The sequence below is a fragment of the Rhincodon typus genome, chromosome 28 (assembly GCF_021869965.1).
Source record: "Rhincodon typus isolate 14 chromosome 28, sRhiTyp1.1, whole genome shotgun sequence".
Lineage (NCBI taxonomy): Eukaryota > Metazoa > Chordata > Chondrichthyes > Orectolobiformes > Rhincodontidae > Rhincodon > Rhincodon typus.
In genome coordinates this window covers 17,527,230-17,543,060 of record NC_063359.1, presented here as the reverse complement: position 1 = coordinate 17,543,060, position 15,831 = coordinate 17,527,230, and the positions used below count along the sequence as shown (strand labels likewise).

Sequence of the window (15,831 nt, the reverse complement as noted above, 5' to 3'; positions counted from 1 at the left end):
GAACTTTATAACCCTTTGTGCAAAGCATTTTTTCTCTTATTTCTCTGCTAGGTTTATTACCACCTGCTTTGTTCACTCCTGGCTGAATCTGTACAATATAAAGATCTGAAAGGGCCAAAGATGGAAAATAATGTACAGAACGAAAGTCAATTGATTGTTCAGATGTACTTTTTAACAGCCAGATGGCTGTTGTTAAATCAATCTGACAAAATGAGATTCAACAAAGGGACCTTTTTTGGATGTGTTGTCTTGATATAACAGCCTGTTTATAGAGGGAGCATTGAAATGTAAAGAGATTGCCAGGGATGTTCTGCTAAGCCCAAGAATTCTTGCTCATTTGTTTCAGTAGGTGATGTTACTTGGCTGTTGTGGCCTATATTATGGTCAGTTTAATAGTGGAACCTAATTACAGACCATAGACTGGGTTTACAATTTCAACGACCTGTAGTCTAAACATTTGTCTTAAAACTAGTTGTTGGAAGAGCAGATTAAGGATTCTCTTCTGGAAGAATAGAGCTGGTTCGAAATGACTTGACTGAAGTTTTAATTTTCTAAAACTCTTCCTTGGTTTTTAAATAGAGGAAGTGATGTTAAAAAGAATGCAAGTGCACCTATAGTAATCAGTCAGAACATATTACCAGAAAGGAACAGTAGTAACAAGAAAATTGGATCAATTTGTGAAAATTGCACTGATGATATTTGAAAATTCAGATTATGTAGTCATAGAGATGTACAGTATGGGAACAGACCTCTCAGTCCAAGTCATCCACGCCAACCAGCTATCTTAAATAAATCTAGTCCCATTTGCTAGCACCTGGTCCATATCCTTTAAACCCTTCCTATTCATGTGCCCATCTAGATACCTTCTAAATGTTGTAATTGTACCAGCCTCCACCACTTCCTGTGGCAGCTCATTCCATACACACACCACCCCTCTCTTTTAAAAAGTTGCCTCTCAGGACCCTTTTAAATCTTTTCCCTCTCACTTTAAACCGATGCTCTCTAGTTTTGGACTCCCCTACCCTGGGAAAAAGACCTTGACTATTCACGCTATCCATACCCTTGATGATTTTATAAACCTCTATAAGGTCACCTCGCAGCCCCTAACCCTCCAGGGAAAATATCCCCAGCCTTTTCAGCCTCTCTCTATAGCTCAAACCCTCCAACTCTGGCAACATCGCTGTAAATCTTTTCTGAACCCTTTGGCCGTGATTCTTCGGCCATGATTTCTTTCCAACTGAGATTATTTCATACTTGCATGTCAAGGTACGGAGAAGGTATAATTCCAGCCATCCTGATTCCAGGTTAGACCCCACAGAAATTGCTGCCTGACAGATCGATGGGGGTATTAATTCAAGTGGCTGAAGACAATCACAGGAACAGTGCCCGACAGCTAGATAAGTGTTGTTTGTGTCAGGAAGGCAGTCTTATTTTGAGGTATAGGTAGAGATAAAAAAAAAACTCCCTCTGGCCCACATACAAACCTAAAAATGAAGTCAAACCTGGTCTTCTTCTGACCCACAATCCAGTTCCTGTCAGGTTTGACTTGGCTTGCTGATATTGAATGGGTTTAACTTAAAGTAGCAGGCCAGGTCCTATTGACATCAATGCAACCATATCTGAATGATAATGGGGACCACAGTGGCCAGTGACAGGTGTCCTGGTGGTTGCTGTTTAAACTGCAGGAAGTCAGTTTGGGGCAGGAAAGGGCTGGACCAGGATGTCTAACTCACCATTTTAAGTGGTCTTCTCTACTTCTGTCCAGTTTGCATCAGGCAGGGAGGGTTTTCAAACCAGGACCTTTGTTTGTCAGTTTGACAGAACTAAAAGTAACTTGCCCTAGACTAATTAACAAGTGGAGTTTTCCAACTGTGTTTGCAATCAATTCAATTGTTAATGATGAAGAATTTTGTAAGCACTGAACAGAGCTGCCTGTGCAGAACTGAATGCCTTGATCTCCTTTTTCTTGTCTTGCTAATTCCATGCAACAATATAAAATTTGAAGTGCTGGACATTTCCACTGCTGTTCTGTTTGTTATTAGCACTCGCATCATAGAAATGTACAATACATTGAGAGTACTGGCTTTACTAAACTTAATTGGATCAAAGTCTTGCACATTATGGTATTTCAAGTTTAAATGTGATGTGTTTCTGCATCTGCAATGTTTTTAGGAGGTGAGACCCCATCATCAGCTGGGTGAAACAAATTGACCTGAGTTCCCCTCCAATCCTTCTCCCAATTACTTTAAACCTCTGTTCCCTGGTCATTGATATCTCAGCTAAAGGAAATAGCACTAGGTCATGAAATTTTGTTCACCTCAGTTAAATCACCCTCAGCCTTCTATGTTCCAAAGAAAGCACACTCAGCCTCAAACCTTTACATAACTGCATTTCAACATTCAGGGCAACATCCTCCGAAATCTTCTCTGAACCCTCTCTAGTGCAATCTTTCCTGGAATGGAGTGACCACAACTGTACACTGTACTGTAGCTGTGACCTAATTAGTATTTTAGGCAGTTCCAACACAACTTCCCACATCTCAGTGAAGACAGAAAAGAATCTGATATGTTTTCTTAATCTCTTACGTATCTATCTATAACCTGCCCTGTTCTTCAGGGATCTCTGAGAGTGCACTTCACAGTTCCTCTGTTCCTTGACCCTCCTCAGCATTTTATGCTTTATTATGCATCCCCTTGTCTTGTATAGCCTCTCTACACATGTTACTACGCACTCCTCCAGATTAAATTCCCTTTACCAGGTGAGATAAGAGAAGTGTCCTCCACACCAAGGCGGCATGGGACAGAGTGTGGAATCAAGGAGCATTTGCAATGAAGAGTATGAAAATCAAGGAAAAACCCTCCTCTGGTTGGAGTCATTCTGAGCACAAAGGAAAGCGGTTATGCTTTTGCCAGCCAAACATCTCAGCACCAGGACCTCAATCTAATGTCCTAGACTCAACTATCTCCAGCTTCTTCATCAATGACCCCTCTTCCATCATTAGGCAAGAAGTAGGGATGTTCGCTGATGATTGCACAATGTTCTGTAATAGTTGCAGCTCCTCACATGCAGAAGCAGAAGATAATCTAACTCTTGCTTCTTGGCATTTGATGGCACTGCCATCACTGAATCATCCTGTAGTTACCATTTACTACAGACTCAACTGGATAATTCATTTAAATGTTGTGGCTAGCAAAGCAGGTCAAAGTCTGGTAGTTCTATTGTGAGTAATTCACCTCTGACTCCTCAAAGCCTGTTCAGCACCTACAAAACATAAATCAGGAGTGTGATGTAATATTCCTCACTTGCTTGGATGTGTGCAGCTCCAATAATATTGAAGAAGCTCGACACCATCCAGCAACGTGCTCTTGGTACCCTGTCCACCACCTTTAACATCCAGTCCCTCCATCACCAATGCACAATGGCAGTAGGGTATGCTATGAGCAAGATGCACTGCAGCAATTCACTAAGGCTCCTTCAATAGCATCTTTCAAAGCTACAACCCCCACCATCGAGAAAGACAAGGTCACCAGATGTGTGGGAATGCCACTACATTCAATTTCCTTTCCAGGTCACACATCTTCTTCATCTGGAACTATATTGCTGTTCTTTCTCCATCACTGTCTCAAAATCCTAGAACCATGTTACATGTAATAAGGAAAGATTGATGCAACTAGGTCTGTATTCCCTAGAGTTTCAAAGATTGATCTCAGTGGAACGTATAAATGCTTACAGGACATGACAGACTGGAGGTACATAGGATTTTTTTTGCCTGTCTGATGACTAGCACCAGGGAACATAATCTCATTATATAGGTAGTCAATTAGTGACCAATATGAGGAAGAATTTCAGAGTGTGGTGAATCTTCAAAATTCTTTACCCCAGAGGACACTCAATCATTGAACATGGAGATGAGTAAAATCAGCCATGATCTAATTGAATGGCAGTGCAGTCTCAATGGACTGAATGGCCTACTACTGTTCTCACGTTCCTTCCTAACAGTACTATGTGTGTAACTGTGCATGTAGATTATGGCAGTTCAAGAAGGCAACTCACCACCACCTTCTCAAAGATAAGTAAGGGACCGAGTTCTGAAAGATGTGGAACTCCACTGTAAACAGCCATTGATCATTATCATACGTTTCCTGCTACAGATTCAAATTGGATATAATTTTCTACTTTCCCAACGTTTACATGCACTTTTACTCTCTGACCAGTCTGCCATGTGAAACCTAATCAAAAGCTTTACTAAATGCATATAAACTACATCAAATGTGCTATCTCATCAAACCTCCTCGTTATTTTGTCAGAAAATTCAATCATGTTGATCCCGTAACCTTTCCTTAAAAATAAAGTCTGTGTTAGCTGTCATTGATTAACCTGCATCCTGCTTAATGATAAACAATAATACCCACACTACTGAAGTTAGGTGGACTGGCCTGTAATTAATGTCTTTTGCTTTCTCCATTTTTAATGATGCAACATTGGCAGTTCTCCATTCTTTCGCCAAAAAGGATTGGATCAAGATAGTTAGCTATTTCCTCTCCCACCTCCCCTTCATTCTCTTAACAACTTGGAGTACTAATCATAAAAGTCTGGTGATTTAACCATTTTCAAAGATGTAAATCTGTCAATATTTCATCTTTCACTGTGCTCAGTTCATTCAATATTTCACATTTAAGAACATAAGAACACAAGAACCAGGAGCAGGAGTGGGCCATCAGGCCCTTCAAGCCTGCTCCACCATTCAATAAGATCATGGCTGATTCCTGGCCTCAGCGCCACTTACCCACCCTCTCACCATAACCCTCAATTCCTTTACTGGTTTGAATCCAAAGTGGCATGTGCTTCTTGACATTCAAAGCTGTTGGGATCTCAGACTGTTTCTTTGTGGGAAGGTTTTTGTTCTGAATGCCTAACTTTCCTGTCTTTGAATGCTTCGCTCTGACCTGCCATTAATTTTCATTAAATTAGCTTTCTAATCCCATTTTGCTAAATTATACCTTAGCTTAATAGAATTGGCCTTTCTCCAATGGGGAACCTAGTCCGTATTTATCTTTACCCCTTTCCATGACTATTCTTTGATCTTGATCAAAAAATGTTCTGCCACTGATACCCCTTACGTTGGCCATAGAGTGGGTATAAATTTTGCTGAGTCACATAGCAATTAATATAACTGCTGGGTTTGGAATAGTTCTAGAAGAAGACACAAATCCCATCACATATCCATTTTTCCACTGTTACAGCATCAAACAAGAATTTGACATAAGCTGTGTTCTGATGTTTGGCGATGATTTTAGCATATGTACTAAACTGAAGATCAAACTAGAGGTGACTCAGCTAGAACCAGTTAGGGTAAATTCAGTAAACGTGGAGAATTTGGGTGTGATTTTTCCACCCCTAGAGGTGACGAGAATAATGGTGAGTATGATGACTCAATCAGGCACTCAATCACTCAATCTAAATATCAGGTTCTCCCCATCGGAGATAACAAGATGACTTTCTCACCATCAGGTGGTGAGAAGCCTGTCTGCATGTATTTGCATTTCATCACGACTCACTGGAATTAATCGATCCAGACAATGAGCTGAGAAGCACATGCTCACATGAGAAAGCTTGCCCAGGGCAGTGGCTGATACGGTGCCATCTACTACACTCCTTGCCAAATTTTAACTTCAAAATAGAAAGTCTCAGCCTTTGGGTATAATATATGTACTGTATGTCTGCTTTTCAAAAAAAAGACTAACACAAATTCCTGAAGGAACGAATGTCCCTCAGCAAATGCAGAGTGACATTTTATCGGTTGTCTGACTGGTAGGAAGTTATAAAATGTTTGATTATGTATTGTCTCTCTTAACTAAGAGAGGGGAGGGAAAACAGAGTATCGAAGGACTTGCATTTGCACAATGTTATTTTATGTTATAATGAGATGCTAAAGAGCTTTGCATCTAATGAGTTGAAGTGTTGTCATTTTCAAGTTAATCACAAAACCAAACTGCACAAAGCAAAATACTGCAAACAGAAACAAGCGATGTTGCTTTGACCAGTCATTGTTGAGGAACAAATGTTGAGTAGCATGTTGGGAGAACTCATTACTCTTCTGATGTAGTTGAATCCTCAGACACGGTTCTGCTATAACAATTCAGCTGAATTCAGCCTATCCAATAATGTAGCACTTCTTACATTGTACCCTAAAGTGTCAGCTGGACTAGATTGCTTGGATCCTGGAGTGGATTTGAACTTGTAGCATTCCAAAATGAGGCAAGAATAACAACAATGAGTCACACAGGAAGGACAAATATGAGGGATAAATGATCTCTTGCACTTCTACCAGGATGTGTAGCATCAAATAGTCCAGTGCTGGAATAGATATCATCTTCTTGGCAATCTCATTATTAGCAAGAGGAACAGAGCCGATTGTATCAAAATGCATCACACTGTCAGCTGTGCTTAATGTCTTCTGGCCAAATATGGTGCAAGGTTTGTCCTGATATTGAGAAACCTGGTCCATCGTTAGCATTGTGAATTGTTGGCAGATCACTCACAATTCTTCAACATTTGTTGTCTCCAGTTTTACTTCATACTGGCAATATAAACCTGGATAATGATTCAAAATCAAAGCCTGAAACTAAAACAGAAAATGCTGGAAATAGCAAAACATGTTTGGCAGCACCTGTGGAGAGAGAAACAGACATACGAATCAGCTAATGTCAGAGCTGCAGAATGCCTGGATCTGCCAGATTCCTTCTTGACCTGTCAGATCTCTTGAGCACAAGCAAAGACTTTCAATAAAGACAGTTTCACTTAAACAAGAATCATGAATCAGCCCCAGCATTTGAATTTTCCAGTGAGCAAAATCCCCAAAAAAACAGATGCTATCCCTGCTTCATTTACACTTCCCATCCATCACACTTTTGGGATTTGTTCTCTTGGTAGAATCCTTTTATTGGCATTGCAAAGCCAGTGTGGTGATGTTTTGTTTCTTCACTTTATCCATCTGTTACAACAAAATGAAATCACTTTGTTACTAACCATTTAATTAATGGCTTAAAATGAAATTTTTGCAGTCATCACCATTTTAGACTCAATTAAAATGACAGTGAAGTCTGTACTAGGTTAAACAGACATTTTATATTATCTTAGTACTATCTACAGTCTGGACTGAACAGATATCCTTTTATATTATTTATACCATCATATTGATGAATTGCTGATGATTTCTGCTGGAAATGCACAAACTACAAACTTCCACAGAAACGTACTGAAGCAAGGGTATACTGAGCTTCGACTTGAAGCAGTTTTTATGTAATCAAAGCTTTTCGAACAAGCAGGTTTCAGTTTCCTGCCGTGCAGTTTGTTGGAGAGTGAGAGATGGATTGGATCCTTGCAAAGAAATCATAACGATCAAACAACATGCTGGGAACTTGCCTGAGAGAAAACATTCGCTTGTTGCTAAGTTACAATTATGTCGAGGGGATATGCTTATCTGTATAAAAATCCTGTAGTTTTCTGAAGGACAAATTTAAATGTGTGGATAATAGGGAAGCAACACTCTGCCATTAAAGTCCCAACATAAAACTGTGGATGTCTGTTTCGAAGGGAAACGATGACACACTGCATAGCGATAGAGCCAAGCTATGCTGCACTTCACAGTAAGGTCAATGACAAAGCAATACATCAATGCTTAAACATGTGCTCAGGCTTTGTTCTCTACAGGTTAACTTTTAATGTCAGTAGAGAGCTGGTAGAATTCCACCTCATTATAAAGGGTTCAACAGTGAGTTTACACAGTGGGTTGCCTTCGGTTTTTTTTGACATTGTTTTCAATTGGGTTGCCTAGCGTGAAGAACAAGACACCTCCTGGAGGATGTCTTCAAGGGTTATATTGTCTCCTAAGTTATGCTACAGGTCACCAGTTGAAGTGTATTGTAAACTGCTTTGTATCAGCGTATATTGTGGTAGTTTAATGGCAGCTAAGACCAATTTATCTGTAGAAATCATTCGAAGAATTTCCTGATGGATAATTCTTTTTGATGTTGCAGTCTCTGCGTTTTTTAATGGATTGTTTTCTGCAAAATCTCAGATCAGGTATACATTAGATAATCTTAGCTACAAAGACACTTCTGTTTACTCCCATTTTGTGCACATGACCAGTAGCAGTGTCCGAGCTGTTACCACGGTAACTGCTGTTGCAACAGTGCTGCAGAGCTGCAAAAGCTGCAGTGTTGCACAGAACAAGCCAGACAGTTGTGCAAACTTGAACCAGACACGTTCCTGAGTTATGTGACAAAACTGATGCATGACTCTTCTCTCTCACAAGACAAAAACAGATGCATTTCATGAATGTCCTTTTAAGGAGAGAAAAGAAACAAACTTTTTAACCTAATTTCCAATCGCATGTCCAAGCCTAATTATACTGCATTGATTCAAGGTTTACACTTGTATTGCCTGTAAACAAGGCTAATTTCAGATACTTAGAACGTGCTACATATTATTTATTGGAGAAGATTTAGGAAATCCGTAAATGTGCAGGATGCCACATCAATCACTACTGTACCATAGACCATGCACCCAACTGATAATTCTACCACCCAGCCGAGAAGGTACAAGGAATATAATTAATGAAAGCTTCAGTATTCGTGTAAAATTGTTTCAAAATTCTGGAAACCACAATCTAGACCATAAAGTCAGAGAAATAGTATTATTCATGAGGTTACAATAGCTCAAATAATGCTGTTGTATTTCTCATGGTTAGATGTAAAAATGATGTATCTTTACAATAAAGCCTTGGACCAGTTGTGTCCAGAAAGCTTTAGAAAGTCTAGCCTAGGATCAATGACACCAACTGACTTTATCATCTCTGCATTTACTTGTTTGTCAATAATGAGCAATAAACTGTGGACATGCTAAATGTCAGCACTGGAAGAAAGAATCAGGCTGCAATTCGAAGTGTGTGTGTGTGTGTGTGTTTGTCTACATGCGTGTACGTGTGTGTGCATGTACATGTGTATGTACGCGCACGTGTCTGTGTTGTTCCAGTTTTATTTTGCATTTTTCCCATGCCTTTAGGTCCCTCCCTGCGCAAATCTCTGTACAAATAGCCCATGCCTAGGGCTGTGCCCATGCTCCACCTTCAGCAACTTTGAAGAGTTATCTCCCCTCCTATTGGGGAAATGCCCTGATTGCATCCTTAGAATGTTGGCCAAGATTAACAGGGCATTGATAATCTGTGCTCTGTGATATCACCAGCCTAATTGTATATCACTCTTAAAAAACACACTTGTGCAAATTGCTAAATCAGATTCATCAAATTATGTACAACAAAAGCAGGTCATTTAGACTCTTCACAGAATCATAGAGTCATACTGTGCAGAAAAGGCCCTTTGGCCCATCGAGTCTACACCGACATAACTACCACCCAAAGTGCACTAATCCTGTAAATTCTGCCAATTTCTTGCACTTGTCCCATATCCTTGAATGTTATGATATTTGAAGAACTTGTCTAAATATTTTTTAACAGATGTAAGCTTTCCAGCCTCCACTACCTTCCCAGGCAGTACATTCCAGATTCCTACCACCCGCTGAGTAAGAAAGCTTTTTCCCCAAATCCCCTTGACTCTCCGGCTCCTTACCCTAAAACTATGCTCTCTCATGATTGACCCCTCAACCAAGGGAAAAAGCTGCTCTTTATTCATCCTGTCTATACCCTTCATAATCTTATACACCTCAGTCATGTCCCCCCCTCAGTCTTCTCTGCTCTAAAGAAAACAATCCAAGCCTGTCTAGTATCTCCTTATACTCAATTTCTCCACCACACACAACATTCTGGTGAACCTCCTCTGTAACCCCTCTAGTGCTATCACATCCTTCCTGAAGTGAGGTGACCAGAACTGCACACTGTATTCCAGTTACGGCCTGACCAACACTCTGTACAACTCCAACATTACCTCCTTGCTCTTATTCTCTATGCCATGACTGATAAAAGCAAGTGTCCCAAATGCTTTCTTATCTGTCCTATTCACATGCTCTGCTAACTTCAGGGATCTGTAAATAATTATCCCAAGATCCCTCCGTTCCTGTAAGGTACGGTGGCATGGTGGCTCAGTGGTTAGCACTGCAGCCTCAGCGCCAGGGTTCCAGGTTCAATTCCACCCTCGGGTGACTGTCTGTGTGGAGTTTGCACATTCTCCCCGTGTCTGCGTGGGTTTCCTCTGGGTGCTCCGGTTTCCTGCCACATTCCAAAGATATGCAGGTTAGGTTGATTGGCCATGCTAAATTGCCCATGGTGAATGGGGATGTGTAGGTTAGGTGGATTAACTATGGCGGGGTTGCAGGGATAGGGTAGGGGGGTGAGTCTGGGTGGGATGCTCCTCAAAGAGTTGGTGTGGACTTGTTGGGCCAAATGGCCTGTTTCCACACTGTAGGGATTCTCTAGACTGTACCCAGTATCCTTCTCTTCATTGAATAGTCCCTCATCATGCTTCATCTTCTAAAGTGGCCTGTTATTTTAAAGAAAAATACAAATAATCTTGTACCTCTGCCTTTTTCTTCAGTTATTTGTCCAATTCCCTTTAGGCAGTTATTGCAAAACTTACAAAACAGAATAATCTGTTATTTTGGAACAAAGTAAAAAGGTTGCATCATATTGAATGTACTATTTGTTTGCAGAACCCAAACAGTTAAAGGGTGCTTCTGATAGCAGCCCACATTTTTCAAACGCTGAAGGTTGGTAGTTTATGATTTGTGCAATGAAACCAACACTCATTTAAAGAAATTTCTGATGAACCCTTTTCTGATGAAGGGTCTAGGCCCGAAACGTCAGCCTTTCTGCTCCTATGATGCTGCTTGGCCTGCTGTGTTCATCCAGCCCTGCACCTTGTTGTCTCGGATTCTCCAGCATCTGCAGTTCCTACTATCTCTCATTTAAAGAAAGGTTATTTTTCTAATGTGAAGTTATTTATTTTGAAAGGATTGTAAAGGCCTTTGTAGAGGTAGTTGAATTCATACCTCAAGGATGCCAAGGCACAATTTGGCCTTCAAAGGTGGTCTTCAAAGAACTAAAGAGATAATACATGGCCAGCTCCTTTAGACTGGACTGCAGTGATTCTGGAAGTCAGCTCACCATCACCTTCTCAAGGGCAGCTAAAGATGAACAACAAAAACTGGACCAGCTCACATTGCCCACATCCCATGAGTGAATAAAGAAAAATAAATAATGCGATGTGTCAACACATCCCTCTCAAAATGCAATCAACATATCCTCTTGTTTAAATGTGCCCTTTATGTGCTCTTCCCAAATATTTCTGTACCCACAATGGTCATGTTTTAATTAGAGGAGATGAGAACAAATTATTAAGCTACTTTATTTTTCAAATGACAAGGGATTACATAGAGCAATTTATGATTAGATCCCTGTAGTTGGATCAGTGCAAGTTGTCAATGCAATGTCATGCTTCTTCACATCAAGTTTTATTTAAACTAAATAGTTTCTAAGTATCGTTCTGCATTCCAACCTTCTGTGTCTGACTATTTACCTGGTGACTAAAAACCTGAGTGCCAGTATATTTCTACTTCTAATCTTAATCATCTTTTTACAAATTTGTCCTAAATCAAAGAACTCTTACCAAGTGTGTGGGAGCTCTGATTTCCCAACACAATTGGTGTGAGGTTAACAAATGCTTCCCATCGTTAGAGAACAAACTCAACCTTAGTTCATTAACATTTTAATCACTTTAGATCAATGTGTCCTCTCTTCAAAATTGTACAAGTGAAATTTATTTGAAAACATAACCTTCAAATGTAACTCAATTTCAAAATAATTTCCACAGAGAAACAAAAAGTGGTCAAAAATCCGAAAACTGATATTTATGCTGAAAGTTAAACCAAAATATTCAATTTTTGCAATAGTGTTTGTCATTTTCTCTCCTTTTTTGTGACTTCGTATTTATGAAGAGTTTGACTGTGAGCAGTCTTTAGGAAGGTAAACATGGCTGATGCCTGGTTATTTTCCCTGACAACGTTTCACTTACATCCTATGGGAAAAGGCCTGACATGCGTAAGATGCCTTCTTCAGCTACCACAGTTACATTATCAAGATCTTGTCATGGATGATAGCTGGAGACACAATCTATATCTTGGTCTACAATGGTGCAGCTAAACAGAAGCAAATATATTCTACAACTGTTACATTTAAGTATCCTGAATTGAATATTCTACAAAGAAATTGCAACAAAAAAAGCTATCAATTAGGAATTCTGATGTAATCCCATTTGGTACAAGTACTTCCACCAACTGATGTTTCCGATGGTTTGCAGTGACTGTGGGCTTTCTCTTTATTAGGTTGGAGACCAGATTATAGAGGTGAATGGCAGAAGTTTTCTCAATATTCCCCACGATGAAGCTGTGAAAATTTTAAAGTCTTCACGACATCTCATGATGACAATAAAAGATGTTGGGAGATTGCCTCACACTCGGACAGTGGTGGATGAGACTAAGTGGATTACAGGCTCAGAGCTCAGTGAGACAGCTGCCTTTAGTGCCTCTGCAGGGTAAGTCCTGCCTTCATTTCCTCAGCTTGGGAAACAAACTTCTAATATCGCCACATGATTAATGTTCCTTATGAAAAATAAATCTTTGGGCATCTAAGTGAGAAATGATCCATTTCACTAGAGCTGTTCACTATGATATTTCTCCTCTGTTTATAAAGTATGATTTAAAGTTAACATTTATATTCCATGGCCTTTTCTTTAATGCTTGCAGCCATTTCAATTTTTTTTTCTTGTTTTTATTATCCATTACACCTCTTCTTTATGGTTTGTTATGTGAAGCCAGAATTTTTTTAAATTGAATATCATCTAATTTTCAATCATTATGTCCATCGATTTTCATTTATCCACCCAATTTTGTGCATTATTTATCCTCACTACTGGAGTTGCCTACACTAGGGATGTCTTAGAGTAGGGTCTGTTGAAGGGATATGAAGGTACCTTCGAAAGCCAAGCATAATTTGTGTGGTGAGAGAAAGAAGCAGCATGTTTGGGGATGATTGGCGGTTGTTGTGTGGGCAGAGCAGGTATAAAGTGTGCATGTACAAGTATCGAGAAGGAGATACAGGGAAATGTGAAGCTCAGTATGACAGGAATTGGGAGGATTGCAAAATCACCGTACAGAAATCATGTTCACTGGAATGTTTTACAGGAGTCTGAAACAACAGAACGTAAAACTTGATGGAGCTTGGAAAATTATTCTGGTCAAACAAACTGACGTCACGATAGATCGATGCTTCAGTAGTGATTACGGTGATATCTCAGTCCTTAGTTAGACAATACTACATTCTCATTCATGTAAGGAATATTGATATAAGTAAATGGAACAATTTCTCATTTCAGATATCTATTAGTGTCAAAAACTTCCATGTGAAGTGTAACACAACAAAGACAAAGTGCCTTCTATGTTGCTTCAACAACATGTTACAGGTTCAACCTCTGAATGAAATTATTAATTTTTTCAGTGAATAACAATGCTGGTTGAATTGAGGCAATGGTGAATCTATGCTTTACGTTGTTCCACTGGTCTCCAACTGGAGTTACAGTGAAAAAGCAGAGAACACATGGTCACTGCATTGAGAAAAGAAGTTTCAACACCAGAACTGATTCAGAAAATAAACCCAGCAAGATGGTTTCAAGTTTTAAACCATTTCATTTTGAAAATAGAATTACAAAGCTTGGGAATTAAAATCAAGGATGAGCATTATCTAAATATTTTAGATAATCAATAAGAATATTATAAAAGGGGATTCAGCATTGAAGAGAATCAGAAGGTGATGTCAAGCTGAGGGGGCCAAATGTTAAATCACGTAAATGCAGCATCTGTTTTTTTTAAATTGTCTAGTTGATATTGTCAATTACTTCAAGAAGAAAGGGAATTGAATTAGTTCTTTATTCATAAATGAAAGAATCTACAATTGAAAAAATTATATCATATTCTTGGGACATTAATGACAAGAGTTACATAAGAGGGCAACAGACCTTTGCATTGTCCTTTTTGCATTAAATCTTATCAGTAACAATCCCCATCTGCCTTCATTTCTTTCAGTCTTCAGCGATCATTGTGAACTATTTCTTCATTAAAGTCTCCAACATCAGGTGCAGTGCCAATAAAATAAAGGGTTCCTTGAAATTTGCAGTATCTGAGTTTTCTGGTTTGGCTTTTGCTGTTATATTTATTCTACATGTGGGAGCCATTTTATGCTTCATAAATGCAGGGATTTCTAAGTTTATTGGTTAATTAAGTAGTTGATGTGGATAGAATGACTGCCATGGTTGTCATTAGGCAAGGGATAGGTTTTGAATGTCAAGAGCACATTTCTTCCTGTTGAACTGATGTCTTTGTATTATGGGAGCTAAGCAGACAAAACTAATAAATTTTAGTTATTTTCTCTCCCGCGTTTGTACGAGCAATTGTTTGGTTCTTTTTTGGAATACTTCTTTATAAATTTTAATGCCCTGATCTCTTTGTAATTATTTCCAGGATTCCCAGTTTAGGTTCAATGTCCAATCAGCTGATGCAGTTTAAATGGCATTGATATCAGTTAAATTTATTTTCAAAAATATGGTTCATGTTATTGTCAAATGAAATGGATTTGAATTTCAGTGTCAGTTAGAAGCGAACCACAGTATTCCCCTTCTTCAAGAGATAACTTTTTTTAAAACGTGGACTTGGTGTGACCACACTGAAATATTTTGAGGGTTACAAAAATAACTTATCAGATAATCACAGCTCCAACATTTTTCCTTATTAATTCAAGGGATTTGAGCTTTGCTGCTTATGACAGATTTTGTTGCACTGGGGAAGTGGTGGTCAGCTGCCTTTTTGAATTGCTGCAGTCTTTGGGCTGTAGGGACTACATGGAATTGTTTGGAAGGGAGTTCTAGGATTTTGATCCAGCAACAGTGAAGGAACAGCAATATAGTTCCAAGTCAGGATGGGGTGCGACTTGGAAGGAAACTTGCGTCCATTTGCCCTTCTCTTTCTAGGTGGTTCATGTCACGGGTTTGGAAGATGCTGTTGAAGAAGATTTTATGAGTTACTTCAGTGCATCAGTGGAAGGAAGTGAATGTTAAAGCTGTTGAATGGGGTGCTACTCAAATTGACTGCATTGTCTGGGATGGTATCAAAGTCTTGAGTGTTCTTGGATCTAGCAAGTGGAGTATATTCCATCACACTCCTGACTTATGCCCAATAGATGATGGATAGTCTTTAGGGAGGCAGAAAGTGAGTTAAATCACCACAGAATTCCTAGCATCTGATCTGCTCTTGTCATCACAGTATTTATATGACTGGTCCAGTTCTATTTCTGGTCAATGGGAATCACAAAGATGTTGATAGTGGGCAATTCAATGATGGTAATGCCCATCGAGCATATGCCATTGTTATGGTAAAGACAACAATAAGGCTATACCACAATATAGAATTGTTGGCCTCCATATTTTTGGTTCAATTTTTAAAGTAGTCATGAAGGCATAAATACTTTAGTGACGCAAGGATGGCACTAATCACATCACTGTACAGAGACAACAAGGTGCAGGGCTGGATGAACACAGCAGGCCAAGCAGCATCTTAGGAGCAGAAAGGCTGACGTTTCGGGCCTAGACCCTTCATCAGAAAAGGGGGAGGGGAAGGGGGTTCTGAAATAAATAGGGAGAGAGTGGGAGGCGAATAGAAGATGAATAGAGGAGAGGATAGGTGGAGAGGAAACAAACAGGTCGAAGAGGCGGGGATGGAGCCAGTAAAGGTGAGTGTAGGTGGGGAGTTAGGGAGGGGATAGGTCAGTCC

At 39.5% G+C, this 15,831-nt stretch overlaps 1 protein-coding gene across 1 annotated transcript in view; it reads left to right on the top strand.

Moving 5' to 3' along the window:
* Positions 1 to 15,831, top strand: part of whrna (whirlin a) — a 277,019-nt gene that overhangs the window by 75,791 nt on the left and 185,397 nt on the right. The window contains exon 7 of the mRNA XM_048613360.1: positions 12,337 to 12,545. Coding sequence (XP_048469317.1) covers positions 12,337 to 12,545 — 209 coding nt within the window. The remainder of the gene's footprint in view (positions 1 to 12,336; positions 12,546 to 15,831) is intronic.